The sequence below is a fragment of the Sander vitreus genome, chromosome 19 (assembly GCF_031162955.1).
Source record: "Sander vitreus isolate 19-12246 chromosome 19, sanVit1, whole genome shotgun sequence".
Taxonomy (NCBI): Eukaryota; Metazoa; Chordata; class Actinopteri; order Perciformes; family Percidae; genus Sander; species Sander vitreus.
Window position 1 is genome coordinate 20082292 of NC_135873.1, and position 17868 is coordinate 20100159.

At 43.7% G+C, this 17868-nt stretch overlaps 1 protein-coding gene across 2 annotated transcripts in view; it reads right to left on the reverse strand.

Moving 5' to 3' along the window:
* The window catches only part of rap1gds1 (RAP1, GTP-GDP dissociation stimulator 1), a 40344-nt gene extending 30477 nt beyond the window's left edge, over positions 1-9867 (reverse strand). For both annotated transcript variants that reach the window (XM_078276546.1, XM_078276545.1), the window contains exons 1-4: positions 9507-9867; positions 5921-6028; positions 4766-4888; positions 3642-3767 (exon numbers count right to left, since the gene is read on the reverse strand). In XM_078276546.1, coding sequence (XP_078132672.1) covers positions 3642-3767; positions 4766-4888; positions 5921-6028; positions 9507-9510 — 361 coding nt within the window. In that variant the 5' untranslated portion in view covers positions 9511-9867. The remainder of the gene's footprint in view (positions 1-3641; positions 3768-4765; positions 4889-5920; positions 6029-9506) is intronic.
* Between the last annotated feature and the right edge of the window lie 8001 nt (positions 9868-17868).

The following is a 17868-nucleotide window of genomic DNA, read 5'->3' on the forward strand; positions in this document are numbered from 1 at the left end:
CCAACTAGTGGAGGGGAGTATGAATGACATATAACACTCTATTCAGAGAAAACAGCTGTTTGATTCAGTACCGCGTCGTGTCGAAATTTTGCGACTTTGGCGCTTAAAGGGTTAAGGCTGGCCAGACTCTGTGGCTAGTAAGGCCAGAAGTAAAATATCAACACAATTACCAATCTATTTCTTTCATTTTAATTTCTGGCATTTTATTTAGGATTAATTTTAGTCTGGTTTATTTGCAGGGTAAAATTAAGGATTACAATTCATAACTTCCTTGTCTGTTAGTGAGAAAATATTCTGTGAATTGTAATATAATTGCAGCGGCATATTCCCTGTTTTGCCCAGCGGACCCTGGTGTCCCTGGACCCAAACACTTGACTTAGAAGCAGTGTATAGTTTTACAGTACCTTCTATTTAGTAGTAATCTCAAAATCACAATAAATTAAACTAGAAAACACTATTTCATGCCGTTAGTATTAAACTTTTGACTCACCTGAAGTGGTCAGTGGTGGCCTAAAGGTTAAAGAAGAGTGTGTCTGACCAGGAGGTTGCCGGTTCAATCCCCAAACCGGCAGGTGCCCTTGAGCAAGGCCCTTAACCCCAACCGCTCCAGTGCAGCTGCTCAGTGGCCAGCAGATCAGATAGTGGTAGTTCTGGGCAGCTTCCAGTATGAATGTGGTCAGATCAGACTGTGGTGGTACTGGGCAGCTTCCAGGTATGAATGTGATCAGATCAGACTGTGGTGGTACTGGGCAGCTTCCAGGTATGAATGTGATCAGACTGTGGTGGTACTGGGCAGCTTCCAGTATGAATGTGATCAGATCAGACTGTGGTGGTACTGGGCAGCTTCCAGTATGAATGTGATCAGATCAGACTGTGGTGGTACTGGGCAGCTTCCAGGTATGAATGTGGTCAGATCAGACTGTGGTAGTACTGGGCAGCTTCCAGTATGAATGTGGTCAGATCAGACTGTGGTAGTACTGGGCAGCTTCCAGTATGAATGTGGTCAGATCAGACTGTGGTGGTACTGGGCAGCTTCCAGTATGAATGTGATCAGATCAGATAGTGGTACTGGGCAGCTTCCAGTATGAATGTGGTCAGATCAGACTGTGGTGGTACTGGGCAGCTTCCAGGTATGAATGTGATCAGATCAGACTGTGGTAGTACTGGGCAGCTTCCAGGTATGAATGTGATCAGACTGTGGTGGTACTGGGCAGCTTCCAGGTATGAATGTGGTCAGATCAGACTGTGGTGGTACTGGGCAGCTTCCAGGTATGAATGTGATCAGATCAGACTGTGGTGGTACTGGGCAGCTTCCAGGTATGAATGTGATCAGATCAGACTGTGGTGGTACTGGGCAGCTTCCAGTATGAATGTGATCAGATCAGACTGTGGTAGTACTGGGCAGCTTCCAGGTATGAATATGGAACTGTGTGAAGGTCGTCGTTGAAAATGACAATTTGTTCTCAATCGGTGTTTTGTTGGGATTAAGATTCTTGCTAAATATCCGCTAGCGCTGGCTAATTAATGCAGCACTATGTGGTCCATCTCAGCCAAGAACAAAGGAATGTTGAGTTACAAGCAAGCAGTCTGATGTTTGTAGATGTCCGTATGGTTAAACTGTAGCAGCCTGGTGTCGTCTTCAGGCGATCTGATTAAAGTAAACATAGTAACACGATAGTTACAGCCGTGCATAATGCCAATACAGTGAGGGGCTGGCTGAGCATTCATGCCGACGTCAACCCGACGTCAACCTGCAGCGGACAATCATGTAATATTAACCTGCTATAAGACTTGTCAGTCCCGTAACGACAAGCACTGAACTTCCCAGGAGTTTGTGTAACAACAGGTGACTGTGTCCTGCAACGACAAAGCAGTCGCTTCGTCACTTTTTACTTTCTTTCTTTTTCCAAAAGCTGCCTTCAAGTGCGGTTGGAAATGTTGGTTTCTCCCACCTCTGCCGCCGCCACCGAAGCTTTGAATATTCGTTGTTGAAAAGCACCAAAGCTTCGAAGCTCAAAAAATGGTATTCGGTACAGCCCTACTGAACATCTTCCATGACAGGCAGCCGTCTGTCTGTCGAGTGCAGAGCAGCACATCGGCTTGGGCAGTAACGTTAGTCACCGTCGTCCCGCTGTGGGTCCAGCCCCAAGTCCCGGACAGTGGCAGCACCAGCAGAGGAGCCCCACATGCACTCATTAGCTTACGGTCCTTCGGGATGCTACAACAAGCTAACTGTTGCGTTGGCTAACACAAGTAATGTTAGGTAGCTACTGAAACTAAATAAAATGATTTTTTTAGCGATGTGTTTAAAATTAGGCTAGTTCATAATTTGCACGTTATAATTTACTGTATTTTCTTATATGCTACTGTATGAATCACGATCGCTTAACTGCCATTGACTATAAAAAAGATTAGTGCCAGTTACTCACACTTAGAACTGAAGATGAAATTAGGAAATTATCACCGGACCAACGCAATGTCAATCTTGTATTCTGGTTGCTGATTGGTTAGGGAGGACGTCCTCCCTTGGAGCATCATATTACGTATTCTGGCCAATAACAGATGAGCATAAAAAAATAAGACATTAAATTGATATAGGAGATAGCGCCCAACGGAGCTTGTCCTCCTCTGCTCTCCAGACCGCCCTTTCCCCCTCCTGACCTGCAGGTGTCACTGTTGAAGCATTTTAATCAAATATTTAAAAAGAAATTTAAACGATACTGAGATTTGGTAATGGTTTATTTCAACAAATTACTCTTTTTTTATTATATGATCTCCCTCTTGCCTCTCACAAATAGAGGAGGAACCTCCTCTGCCTCTACGGACCAGCCTCCTCTGATTATATTACAATAATAAAACAGCTTATGTGTTTACAATTAACTAGTCGATATCAACGACGTTCCACTTCCGGGATTGCTCCGGTACCGGCAGAAATTCCACCGAATGTCCTCCTTTTCGGCTGGATGTCTGTCCCCTTCCTCTTCCTTTGTGTTGGCGTTCTAACCTCTGGTGGATTTATGAGGACTATGGTTAACTGCTCCTCAGATCTCTGCAGGGTAAATCCAGACAGCTAGCTAGACTATCTGTCCAATCTGAGCTTTCTGTTGCACGACTAAAACTACTTTTGAACGTACACATGATCCACCAAAACAAGTTCCTTCACAAGGCTATTTTGCAGAGGCGCCGCCCATGACGATTGAGATTGGTTTACAGAAATTCCAATAAACCAGAGCATGCATTTCTCCCATCCAGGAATGCTGTGTGGACTAGCCAGACCTTCCTCCGCAGCGCTGTAGAGGAAGGTCTGGCAATGTGAGACTACCAAATAAACTATTTGCTTCGATGTCAGAGGAAACTCAACTGAAGGGTTCAAACCTAACAGACAGCAAGGGAGCGTCTGTAGTGCCCTCTATGCAAATGTAGTAAATGCAATCTGGTTAATTAGAGCTCAACAAAATTTCCCTGCATGCACTGAATAAAGGTGTCTGTAGCTGAAATACATTGTTAAACATCAAAAGTTTGTCTACTGTAGCCCAAAAGCAAGAATCATTTTGTTGAGGTATTTTCTATTACTGTGTGCTGGTGATGACAAGGCTCATGAGGGATTCAGTGTAATCTAAGCAAAGCAAAGTCCTACTCACGGCTGTCATAACAGATGTTGCCAAGAGCCCGGCCAGTCTGCAGTAAAACCTCCTGGTCGCTGGAGTTTAACAGCTGAATAAGGGGAGGGATGAGGCCGGCTTCAACACAAGTACTCCGCATGAACTCTGAAAGTGGGAAAGGTGTATAACAGATATCAGGTCAGTATAAAACTGTCTAGGTTAAGAGCATTAAGTGGGGATTCTCTGTTGTGGTAATGATTTGTGCTAATCTAAGTCAGATATGCTATACAACTACCCATTGCACATACTATATATTTTTTTCATATTGTGCAGTCAACCCATTCAGCCTTTTTTATCTTATGCTAAACAGCTTTTTGTACACATTTGTTTCTGTTTATTTCATATTAATATGGTTGTTTATGTATGGACCAACCACCAAGGCTAATTCCTCGTAAGTGTAACTCCATAACCGTGGCTATAAACCTTTCCTGATTCTGATGATTTTACAATATCTTTTGTCTGGTGCAGCTTTAAACAATCACATCAGTTCAAACTGTCAGACAGCAAGGGAGTTGTCTTTAGCCCAGCAGTCACTTGGCTGCTTGTAGACCTTTGCGGAAGCAGTGACAGATAAATGCCAGCAGGTTGTTGCCAAGCTTGGCAAACTGCTGGGGAGGGATCATTAGCTGCCGTCTTGCAAGCTGCTAAAAACCCATTCATTATCCTAACCTTTTCTTGCCCCAAGTTCTATTCATGCCTGCTTTTTTCTACTTTAAAAGCTTCCCCTCCATTATGGAAACTTGAAGCTCTCTGACACTGCACTTATGCAAGGTTTGTGTCCCTACACAATAACCTCAGTCAGTGATAAGCTTAGCTCTGAAATGCCAAAGAGGGCTGCTAAAACTAGCCTCGTCTGAAATGGTCTGTCAATCAAACACACTACTGTCTGATTCTTGAAATATTTCAATCCATAGAAAAGTTCTAAAATATCCATTACTAACACGGTTGCTCCACTGTTCCACCAAATAATGCATTCATGAAGAAAACGTGAAAAAACTAAAAAGGATGAGAGCTATAGAAAGTGTAAAAATGAAATCCTGACAAATGGAGGAACAGAAAGTCAGGATGTTCCTGGGTGGATGGGCTTGGAAACTGAACCTCACCATTTTTGGCCACCTCAGCTATGATGTTGGCTACTTTAGGGGTGCAGGAGGACTGGGGGTTTAGCAGGGTGGGGAGCAGGGGAAGAATGCCCATCTCCTGGATCTTCACACTGGCCTCGGTGTCTGCAGGAGAAAAAAAGTGATGATATTCAATGACATTAATGCATGCTTCTCAGAAATGCAAGGTGACTAAATATTCTCAGTATCAATGCAGTAGCCGTATCAATTTCTTTGGGCAAACGTTTTTAAGATTAGGCGAGGATTTTAACAACTACTTGCACATGTGCAACCTGCAAATTTAACTGCATTTCTTTTTTAATTTCATGTTGAAATTGTAGGTTGATTTAAAAGGGAAACATATAGTATTTTCAGGTTCATACTTGTTTTTTGTGTTTGTACTAGGACATGTTTACATGCTTTAATGTCTACTGTATGTATCATACTGCCCATGGCTGCTGCTCCTGTATGAGACGCTCTGCTGGAGCGCCTGTCTCTTTAAGCCCCCCCCCCCCTCCCGAGAAAGCCCAGTCTGCTCTGATTGGCCAGCGTGTTTCCTGGGATATCCACTGCGCTCCAGTTCAGAGGAGGTATAGCAGGACTTTGTAACGTGAAAAATACCCAATAAAGGCTTCTAAACCAAATACTACACAACTGGACATGTCCCAGCAGTAATGTGACTCGGAATTGGGGAGAAATGACCAACATAGGCCACCAATATTAAAGCTATCTGGCGTTAGCATGCAGCTATTCAATAGCTAGCAGTATGCTAACGTTAGATTGTAACGGAACGAAAAAGCACATTTATAACATTGTAGACAGAAAATACGGAAAAGCATAATATGTCCACTTTAAGGTGTGCGCCCCCAAAATCTTCTACATGTGCCCCTAAAATGTAGTCAGGGGCTACAGTGCTCAATTACAATGGAATGCACATTTTCTGGTGAAAGAATGTCACTATTGATAAGATGACAAACTGAACCATTATTCTTAATGGTGGTGGACTCCTGTAGTGGGTTTTGTGCCCATATCATTTCCACACGATTCTGCTCTTTTCTTATCACACTGTCACGCACACGCGCACACACACACCAAGTCCAGAGTAGGCGATTGCCAGAGACCTTTACGGAAAACTTACAACAATGGAAATCTACTCACTGTTTTTGGCGAGTGCTTTCAGCAGGCAGTCCAGGCAGCTCTCCACGCTGTCAGTGGCACTATCTGTGGACGCTAGCTTCAGCTTCTCCAGGGCTTCACTTAGGTTGTCTAAGAACAGAAACATTTAATAAACACATTTTGAAAGGTTATTCTTTCAGGGAGATGATGATGGCCAGCCCTGTTATTTCAGTACTGGTTTTCCCTGCCATTATAAGGCTTAGGCGCAGCGCATAAGCATATGAACGTAAAAACAATGTGGAAAGCATCTGGACGACGATCTGACCATAGATTGTATAGGAGCCGACGTACAGGACAGGCGTCCACTCGTCTCCTGCTCACACATGCTGCATGATGGTTCATGTAGGGACACAGTGGCACAAACAGTGTCAGAATGACACACACACCATGCATGTTGCGCACATATGACGTCATTTGCACCTGTGGCCACAGTGGCCTTGATGCCCCTTCTGCTCTGCCCCAGCTGATTTTTCAGCTGAAGACAGAAATACACATGTGCATTCAGATTTCAGTCAGATTTAAAAAGCCACACGTACACTTGGTTCTGTTTTATAAATCTTACTAAAAACAATTATTATTATTTCCAGGCATTTGGCTTTTGTGTCGTCAAAAAAGGTGCCACACCAAAGTGGCCCTGCCCCTAAAATTGGAAATTCCAGGCCTGGTAGCGACTTGAGTCTACTTGGTGGCAGTAATGCATCTCTAAGCCATGACTTTTTTTCCTGCAGTGTCTTACACTTTACAATCTTTATCAGCTTTAAATCCCAAATGTTTCCATATCGGCGGCACAGTTTTAGTTTTCTTTCAGACTAACTCTGCCATATATCACCTTGTCAAAGAGCTAGTCTACTGAAGAGCTATTTGATTCAGAAAACAGCAACACTATTGAGAAGTAGTTAAACCAGAGACGGTTTAGAACCCAACTCAGACTAGTTTCCTGTATCTGTGTAACATGGGCTCCGTCACGGCCACGCCTCTTTAGGAGACTAGCGGCAGGTCCAAGTGTATTGATTCCAACGGGCAAAGAACACAGATTCTCAGCGATCCTTTCGCCCCATAGTCACCAAAGTAAATACCGGACCCATTTCTCACAAGCCACATATCTCCAGAACATTCTGACACTAAAATGGCATTTTTCAACCCTTTGTTTGAGACCTCTTTCTGTCTCAGGAGCAAACTCTCGCGAGATCTGGCGACACAAAGACGCTAACGTCAGCTAACGTTCGTGAACAGCCAAACAAAACTAATCTCTGTGATGCTAAATGTGTCTTTCAGCTCTGTAAATATCTAACGTTAGCAAAAGAACATATTCATAAATTATTCAAACTTCTAACTTTTCATCCATCCACACAAAGTTCACTACACGTTCAAACGAGGCCACGCCCCTTTAGGAGACAGGAAGTGTGTACCGTTCCATACCACTGGCGTTGCTTGAAATGCACTCTCTTTAGTATAAGAGATCTTTGGTTAAACTAGTAACGCCACTGTAGCGCTGCTACTGCTTGACTATTTACTCTAGTTTTAATCATTTAACCATCTTTCATCTGACTTTCGGATCCAAACTAACGTAGCGACCGTCCACAGCAGTAACATTACATTGCTTAGCTTCTGTGCCGTTATTTCCAAATTTAGCACAGCTAATGTTGACTCAGCTAGGGCTAGCCTTCACATTATTCATAACCTTCTTGATTAGCTTATGTCACTGCTTTATGCTAAGGCTAAGCATAAAGCAAGCACACTAGACGTGTGATGAGATCTCGTCCCCACGAGATCTCGCGAGATTAAAATGTGACGAGATTTCTCGTCAAGGTAAAAAATGTCTTGCGATATCGGTACGCAAGTGCAGAGCAGCAGCCTTGAAATTAGCATAGAAAATCCCCTGGCCGTTCTCCAAAGTTGACTCTGAGTTAACTTCTGCAGAGCGACAGCGGAAGAAAAAAGCAGCCTGTAAAACCCAGCGCTTCTCTGAGTGAAGAGACTCTCTCTACGTACCGTACATATGGAATAAGTAACAGTGTAACTGTTAGATATACAGGAGAGAAGCCAGTCATTTTATGAGATGCAGCCATAGACTAGCCTTTAATGAAAGTTTAGACTGTGAGAACTTCTAAGAAATGTTTGATAGAGCTGCATTTTGGGATATATTTGACAGCTGCTCCACATCTCCAGTAAAGAGATTCCTCTTTAGTTGATCCATACTCTACTGTCTACTATACAAACATACATATATATATATATATATACACACATACATATATATATATATATATATATATATATATATATATATATATACAATTTACAGTTTGAGCAATACACTGACATGTTTTTGGATGCATTTACTCACTGCCTACAATCTACATTCTCAGCAAAATCTGATTAGGACTGACCTGTCGGGTTTGGTCCAGAATGCACTCTAATATCGTGTTCACTCCAGGGCGAAATAAAATATTCACGCTGCTCCATTCACGTCATTCGCAAACTTTAAATGTAATCGCACTGCCGAATTCCTGTGAAACGTGCGCGCCACGTGATTGTCAATAGAGAATAAAATGTATTTTATATTCTAATATTGTTGCAATAAAAGTGAAAATGTAATTCCAGCATCGTGCCATCAAACCAAGGTAATGATAAGTTGCATAAGGATTGTAGACATTGTTTCAGTGACCTGGTTGTTTGTCAGTTGCTTGTTCAGTGGACAACCCACACATCATTCATCCCCCATAATAGATGGCTTATATCAAATGACAATGAGTGATCCAGCCTGGAATTGGACCTTGTGAAATACCTCATGAACTGTCAAATATTGCTCCAGATGCAATTGAGGGATGCCACTGCCTCATATGGGAACTGGTTTTCAAATGTGATAGATAGAGAAGTAATATTTAGTGAATATACAGCATGTCAATTTGTATTCAATTTCATTTAGAGATGACTACAACAGTAGTCACAGGCCTGTGCTCAAAACACCAATAAGCAGTGCGTGTCCACCATCAATAACCAGTGACATTATAGAGAGCAGTGCAGTATAAACAGCAACAGAAAGTGGGCAGCTGGATCCTATTGCATAACAGCTGTGGAGATGGAGGACTGCCATCTACACCACAGCACTGCCATTTCAGGGGATGCACATTTGTTTAGCAATTGGGACCTTCAAGCCATTTCGAGCAATGAGAAAGAACGAGGGCAATGCGAATACATATTTTCAGAGCTAGCGTTGCTAAATGGAAAGAAAGCCACGACCACTAAGAGATAGTGGATGGAGAGTCAGGGAAGCTACCCCACCCGAAGACTGAGGCAGACGCGCGCGCACGTACACATGATTTAGCTACAGTCAGCTTTTCATATGACTAACTAACGTTAACGTCAGAGTAATAAAGCAGAAAACTACAGAAGGAAGTGCTATAGTGGCATTATTGCATGGTACATAACGTCAGCCATACTGATGGCTCGCTGCGTGCGTTTAAATAACAACCATGTAATGGTTTAACTAACATGGTTAAAAACAGTTATTGTTAGCTTACTCTGCTCAGAGTGAGCTGGTTGCTAGCTGTCTAACATTACTCACCCATCTCAGCAGTATGTTGCTCCGGAAAAAAACTGGGGTGTTAAGCTCTCCAGGGCAGCGGTAAACCGAGTTGTAACGTTACTAGCCACAGGCCCCGCTTTCCCCACACTGTTCGTCCCTTAAACCGCCTTAAACTGGTGAAGTTAGCGGGTTGACGTTAGCTAGCTAGCCAGTTAACGTTAGGTAGCGACAGCAGCCACCAGACCGGTCGGGCAGTCCCGTTCAGATGGATGCTGCTGTACCGTGGCCTGTACACCGGGTGACTACAACATTAATACATCTAACTTCCTCTCATATCCACACAACAGTCGAGACCTGCTGGCTGGCGCTTCCCTGGACGTCATGCCACAGCCAAGTCAGCTACAAGGGATCAGTGTACGACTTCCGGTTACAACATTCAAAATAAAAGCTTTTAAGATGTTACGGGATATATCGCCGGTAGGTGGCAGCCTACGACATATCTTAACGCCCAAACTAGATGCTAACCAGATATTTTAGATTGTGGGCAAGAAAAGGCAGTAGAGTCTGTTAACAGCCATGGTGTGCATATCTGTGGAGCCGTGCCACTGCTTTGATTGGTCCGTAGAGCACGGGAACAGCCACTGTTATGATTAAGCTCATGGGGTACAAGAAGCCCACCTTTTCTCCTTTACTATGCATCTCTTTTGGCTAGTTTTGTTGTGAGAGAGTGAGAGTTTCAGCCTTCTTTGAAGAAGGGTCAACACACACTTTCATTTCCTGCTGAAGTCTAGCTGAAACCAGTTTATGGTTGCTGCTGTTTTTGGATAGTCTAAACTAGTTTGTGGTATAGAACAAGGCCATTGCAGTGGTAATAGTGGACCATGTGACTGTGAGGTGCCCAGAAAGCTGAAGCTGGACACAGTCCCCGTTGATGAAGCTGGAGCATCCTTATCATTCTGTGACCTTCTAAAGTTGACGATTAGCTCCTTGGTCTTTGCTGTGTGTTCAGAGAACGGCCTGTCCCTTAATACCACCGTTGCACTGGTCAAGAAAGCACAGTAACGGCTGCTAAAAAAAAGAAAGAAGCTGGTCTTCCCCAACAGGTGCTGGTGACTTTCTAGCGCTGCACCACAGAAAGCATCCTCACATGCTGCATCTCTGTGTGGTTTCATATAGCTCCTAACGGCACTGAATCCGTCCACTTAGTGCCCCCCATAATCTGCCCCAAAATTACTGGCACAACTGACTTCATTACAACACAGCGTCCTCAGTGTACACTGTTAAACTTTCGTGAACATGGACTAATACATTCACCCATACTGTGTACTTACATATCTGAGTTATTTGCAATATTCTTATATTGCCGGATACTGTTTATAATGTTATAACAATATCGTATTTAATATTATAGCATTGATACGGAAGTTACAAACTTAATCTTGTTTTACTTGCACATTACAAGAAACATATTCCAGATATTCTACTCTATTCTATCTTGCTGATGAATAAAGTCTTCCAGTTTGTCAAACATTAACTTTTTAACTTGTTAGCTAGCTGGCTAACCTTAGCTTGCTTGCTCGCTAACCAGTCAGTTAACCAGAAACAGAATCTAATTGTGTGGGAAACACTGCCACATCCATTTTATTAGAATGACATGACACCAATGAACATTACTAAAAGTAAAGTGAACAAAACTTGAATACGTTAACTCATCTGTAAACATTAGTTCGGCCTGAGTCACATCAGCTAGATTTTCATCGGCAATGGTTGTTTGACAATGAAGACAACAACTACCATGATCCCACGCTACTTCATGGCGTCATCAATAGTCCGTCTATTGTTATTGTTTTAAATGAGAGACCCCTAGCGGCAGAAAATGACATACTGTACATTAAAATGAAGTCATTATAACATAAGGTTCAGAAACAAGACCATTTCTTTCTCTCCCTCTAATCCTATCACCTGCCCCTCACTAATTGAACCACCTTTGACTCACTGATATAATCACTTTATGTGTGTGTCTAACCATCTCTCTCCTGTTCGTCTTACTTCTCACAACCCTCCCCACCAAACCCTGTTCCTCTCCTCTGTCCTCCCTCACCACGGCAGCTCGGCAGTTAGCCCCATCGCCTTACAACAAAAAGGTCCTGGATTCAAACCTGGGGCGGTGGGGGCATAAAGCTGAAAGTACTGATCGAGCTCCGACCCCCAGTTTCCCAGATGATCCAGCCACACCACAGCTCCGTTCAACCCCTGGCTGTCAACGCTCCTTTTTCATTCCTCTCCTCGATCCTTTTTCATCTCACCGAACACAACCCTTCCACATTAAACTACTTTTATACTGAACAATGGTGAGATTTTGTTAATGAAAGGCTTATATACTCTTCAGTATTAATAGCTTTTTCTAAGCTTTCAACCATAAACTGTAAAAATAATGGACATAGCAGCAGTGAAGTCACCAATTGTTTTGTGTACTGCCATTTTGAAACCTTAAGTCTGGCCATTTGGCCGTCATCATCTTGGTTGTTTGAATGCGGACGTGGAGCTGGGGTGTTGTTTCTGTTTGCAATGGCGCTGTGCTAAGCTGAATGCTAAAGAGGGGTACAATTGCAGATTTTAAACCCTTTTCAAGCGAGCCATCCAGTGGAGATTTACCGGCAGTTTATTGACAACGTTACATTTACGTCCCTCACCTTCTGCTTTCTTTGTGTTGGCTTGTGTTTCTAAAGTCTGGTCGATTCAGGAAACATCCTCTGAGCTAGAACCGACAATCAAATTATATCCCTATGTGCAAATGTTCCACTAAAACAAGTTCCTTCCTGAGGCTATTTTGCAGAGGTACTGTTGCTCCATCCAGAGCTTAGCACCGCCCAAGACGATTGTGATTGGTTTAAAGAAATGCCAATAAACCAGAGCACGTTTTTCTCCTATCCTGGAATGTTGTGTGGACTAGCCAGACCTTCCTTCGCGCCGCAACGCGAGACTACCAGCAGGATAGCCTGAATCAACAGAAGTACATTTTCAGGATAATTGTCTGATTGCCTGACATCCGGCGCGTGGCTCACACACTGGATGTCCATCACCTTCGTCTCTCTGTGTGTTGTCGTTCTCAAACTCTGTTCGCTTCAGGAAACAACTAATTTTGAGCTAGCAATCTACATGATGAAAATGGCAAGTTTTAAAGAACATTTGGACCGTGCAACAAGGCAGGTCTGCTTGGCTCTTTCTGGTAATGATTATAAAGATTTACAAAGAATATCTTTAGGAAATTTCCTCTCTAACTGGGACGTTTTGGGACTGATTGGTGGGATTGCTGTGGACAAAGTACACACAGAGATACACTGGTAAGAGCCAATGAGGTTTAACCATGTATCAGCTATATTAAATAGCTCACATTACTGTATTGTGTCAACAGTTAACGCCATTTAATATTGGATGTGGCGTTTTCTTTTGCGGGGTACACATGGTCCACCAAAACAAGTTCCTTCCTAAGACTATTTAGCAGATCCACAGCCGCTGAACAAGACATTATTAGGTGTACAAAATGTTGAATATCTGTGAACACCAGTCTGCTCACAGCATCCACTGTGGAGAGGTCAAAGGTCATCGACCAGGAGTCAGTGTACGACAAGAGATGATCAAGGAGGACATTCACATCTTTGAACTGAGACAGAGGTTACCATCTCCCCACAAATACAAACATCATGTGACTGTAGGTCATGTGACGATATCAGAACCACTTCCATTTGCTGAAGGAAGATTGCGAAATGCGGTTAACAGCCCTGCAGCATCCCTCATAACTTTGTCCAAATGATACGATTCCCAGGCAGATGGTGATAATAAATGCTTGCAATGCAGTTACTGTAATAGTAACCACAATCTTTGCCTAACCTGTTTTAGTCGTCTAACTTTATATATTATAGAAAGGTAACACACACCAAGGGATATCCTAAGGTGCTGATCCCTGGGAGTAGACTTCACTCCGGCTCCATATGCATTTCTCCATTTATCTTGATGATGTAGCCATGTTGTGCAGATATTATAGAAAATATATATATATATATATATATATATATATATATATATATATTTTTTTTTTAACATTGTCATTGAAAGTATTTCAGATGTTGCATAGTTGTCCAATACTAATGTTTTTGATAGGGTTGGGTTGAAATCTCACAAAAAGATATAAAGTAGACCTTGACTTCACACATACTAGTCCCAAGGTGGTACAGTAGATGGCAGCTTAGTCACATAACAGATGTATAAGGAGATACCTGTAAGCAGAGGTGTTGTAGTGAGAGGAATAACCAAGCACCCAGGGGCCCAACATGGGGAGGGCTCTCACAAAAGCCGGGAGTAAAAGTTTATTTTTATCTACACATAATACAATGTTGTACAATTTTACAATGCATGTACAAAGTTTCTACAGTGATACCATTGAAATCTAATAAATCCTGTGTTTTTCAAGATTACTGTATTGCCATACAACTAAGTTGCTAGGATTTTGGTGCAGTGTGCTCATAACAGAAAAAATGCAAAGTGTTGTGTTTTCAGTTTGAATACAGGGCCACCTTTCTTTCTGAATACAGTATATGGATAGTACCTTTAAGTTTCTTGAGTTGTATTGTACTACGTCTATGTTGCAACAAACATAGAAATTAAGTTGCCGTTATCTTAATATTATATTATGTAATACAGTAATATAGTAACCCTTTCTTAGTATATCTGTTGTCTTTGCCCAGGATAAAATGAAGACCTAAAAATCTGTAGTGAGAGTAATGTTATTGTGTTTGGAGACTGTTCTTCCCCAAAAAACGCCCACATGGGTTGTTTGGTTAAGCAGCAATCACGGCTTATATCACGTTTGTAGTGACGGCGCCCTCTAGTGGCCATAGTAGTTATGACGGGAGCAAAGCAGGAAGTAAAGTGAGGAAGTATAAGAGTGCCACATTTTGGTGTAAGGTTCATAGACAGTATATACGTATGGACCAACAGATCCCGTGTCTCTGGACGGAGACCAGTGAAGGATATTAGAAGCACTTTTCCAGTGAGTGCTGAGCGTTACTGAGCAGCCTCCAACTGAGAGAGACGACGTAAATGTGCCGTGAGCAACGTGTCTGAAAGTTGGAAGTCTTCTGGTAGCTGTGCCAAGAGAAATCTCAATCATTCCCAATCTAGCAGAGACGGAGAGCGTAGGTATATGTAAGGAGATAACATAGACACAGGCTCATTATTGATCACTAAAATGATAGTTAACATTAGTAATGGAGCCTTTTATACATTGTCGTGTTTCTTTAGAAATAAACAACGGACAAATAGAGTCTTTAAACGCTTCAGATGTAAAGTTATTCGCTGTCAAAGTGACGTCAAAATGAATGGCAGTCAATGGAATGCTAACGGGAGTTGATAGCTTATTAGCATCAAAATGGCGCCATAGGAAGTTCGCGGTCCGAGGAGAAGCTTACCCCCTTGGTAAGGTTGGGGTGGTGGATGGGTCAAACAAACACAGTACTAGGGTACATGTCCCATTTGATTAAAAAAAGTAAACAGCAAGTTTTTTTTTTAACTTTATGGAACATACAGAGCTACAGTATGACACGTTCTGCAACACATGCTTAACCTCACCTGAAGTGGAGTAGCGTCTGACGTGAACTTAAACCACGATATTTTTCTAAACTTAACTCGTTTGTTTTGGTGCCTAAACCTAACCAAACTGCGACCGTTTCACAACATTAACAACGACCGTTACCTTCTCTGGTTAAGATATGAGGACGTATTTCCTGCCACCTCTCGGGGCGCTAATTTATGAAATGCTCCTGTGGGTTGTATTAGCAGGTAGGAATAAACAACCAATATTGTTGTATGGTTTGGAGGACTTGTTGAGGACTTCTGACTTTAAACTCAGAACTCATACATCTTTCACATTGGCCCTAATCCTCTTCCGTATCAGGGAGAAAAGAGGGCTGAAATATGCTGAGATTTTTCTTCTGATTCAGTTATTTGTATTTGCACAAACATAACAGTACAGTAGACAGAATCCATTTGCAATCCAGACCGAGACATTATTTTTTAGCTTGTGGAACTGCTCTGGGTTGAGGTCAGATATCATAGAACATCTTGGAATCATCCTTTAAAGTGCTCATATTATGCTGTTTGGCTTTCCCCCTTTCCTTTATTGTGCACGTTATAGGTTTACAAAGTGAAAAAGCCCAAAGTCCCCCCCCAAAGGGTCTTACCATTTCCAACAGAAAACACTGTTCACAAACTGCTCCAAACAGCTCTATTGTAGTCCAGCCTTTACTTCAGAGACAAACGTGGTCACTTTGGAACACATGTTATAATGCTCACCTAGCTGCTAGCATGGCACGCCCTCATACTCTGCTTCTGACTGGCTAGTAGTCCTTACCTAGGTACTGTCAGGGCACGCCCTCATACTCTGCTTCTGACTGGCTAGTAGTCCTTACCTAGGTACTGTCAGGGCACGCCCTCATACTCTGCTTCTGACTGGCTAGTAGTCCTTACCTAGGTACTGTCAGGGCCCTCATACTCTGCTTCTGACTGGCTAGTAGTCCTTACCTAGGTACTGTCAGGGCACGCCCTCATACTCTGCTTCTGACTGGCTAGTAGTCCTTACCTAGGTACTGTCAGGGGCACGCCCTCATACTCTGCTTCTGACTGGCTAGTAGTCCTTACCTAGGTACTGTCAGGGCACGCCCTCATACTCTACTTCTGACTGGCTAGTGGTCCTTACCTAGGTACAGTCAGGGCACGCCCTCATACTCTGCTTCTGACTGGCTAGTAGTCCTTACCTAGGTACTGTCAGGGCACGCCCTCATACTCTACTTCTGACTGGCTAGTGGTCCTTACCTAGGTACAGTCAGGGCACGCCCTCATACTCTGCTTCTGACTGGCTAGTAGTCCTTACCTAGGTACTGTCAGGGCACGCCCTCATACTCTGCTTCTGACTGGCTAGTAGTCCTTACCTAGGTACTGTCAGGGCACGCCCTCATACTCTGCTTCTGACTGGCTAGTAGTCCTTACCTAGGTACTGTCAGGGCACGCCCTCATACCCTGCTTCTGACTGGCTAGTAGTCCTTACCTAGGCACTGTCAGGGCCCTCATACTCTGCTTCTGACTGGCTAGTAGTCCTTATCTAGCTACTGTCAGGGCCCTCATACTCTGCTTCTGACTGGCTAGTAGTCCTTACCTAGCTACTGTCAGGGCCCTCATACTCTGCTTCTGACTGGCTAGTAGTCCTTACCTAGGTACTGTCAGGGCCCTCATACTCTGCTTCTGACTGGCTAGTAGTCCTTACCTAGCTACTGTCAGGGCACGCCCTCATACTCTGCTTCTGACTGGCTAGTAGTCCTTACCTAGCTACTGTCAGGGGGCGCCCTCATACTCTGCTTCTGACTGGCTAGTAGTCCTTACCTAGGTACTGTCAGGGCACGCCCTCATACTCTGCTTCTGACTGGCTAGTAGTCCTTACCTAGCTACTGTCAGGGCCCTCATACTCTGCTTCTGACTGGCTAGTAGTCCTTACCTAGCTACTGTCAGGGCCCTCATACTCTGCTTCTGACTGGCTAGTAGTCCTTACCTAGCTACTGTCAGGGCCCTCATACTCTGCTTCTGACTGGCTAGTAGTCCTTACCTAGCTACTGTCAGGGCACGCCCTCATACTCTGCTTCTGACTGGCTAGTAGTCCTTACCTAGCTACTGTCAGGGACGCCCTCATACTCTGCTTCTGACTGGCTAGTAGTCCTTACCTAGCTACTGTCAGGGCCCTCATACTCTGCTTCTGACTGGCTAGTAGTCCTTACCTAGCTACTGTCAGGGCACGCCCTCATACTCTGCTTCTGACTGGCTAGTAGTCCTTACCTAGGTACTGTCAGGGCACGCCCTCATACTCTGCTTCTGACTGGCTAGTAGTCCTTACCTAGCTACTGTCAGGGCACGCCCTCATACTCTGCTTCTGACTGGCTAGTAGTCCTTACCTAGGTACTGTCAGGGCCCTCATACTCTGCTTCTGACTGGCTAGTAGTCCTTACCTAGCTACTGTCAGGGCCCTCATACTCTGCTTCTGACTGGCTAGTAGTCCTTACCTAGGTACTGTCAGGGCCCTCATACTCTGCTTCTGACTGGCTAGTAGTCCTTACCTAGCTACTGTCAGGGCACGCCCTCATACTCTGCTTCTGACTGGCTAGTAGTCCTTACCTAGGTACTGTCAGGGCCCTCATACTGTGCTTCTGACTGGCTAGTAGTCCTTACCTAGCTACTGTCAGGGCCCTCATACTCTGCTTCTGACTGGCTAGTAGTCCTTACCTAGGTACTGTCAGGGCCCTCATACTCTGCTTCTGACTGGCTAGTAGTCCTTACCTAGGTACTGTCAGGGCCCTCA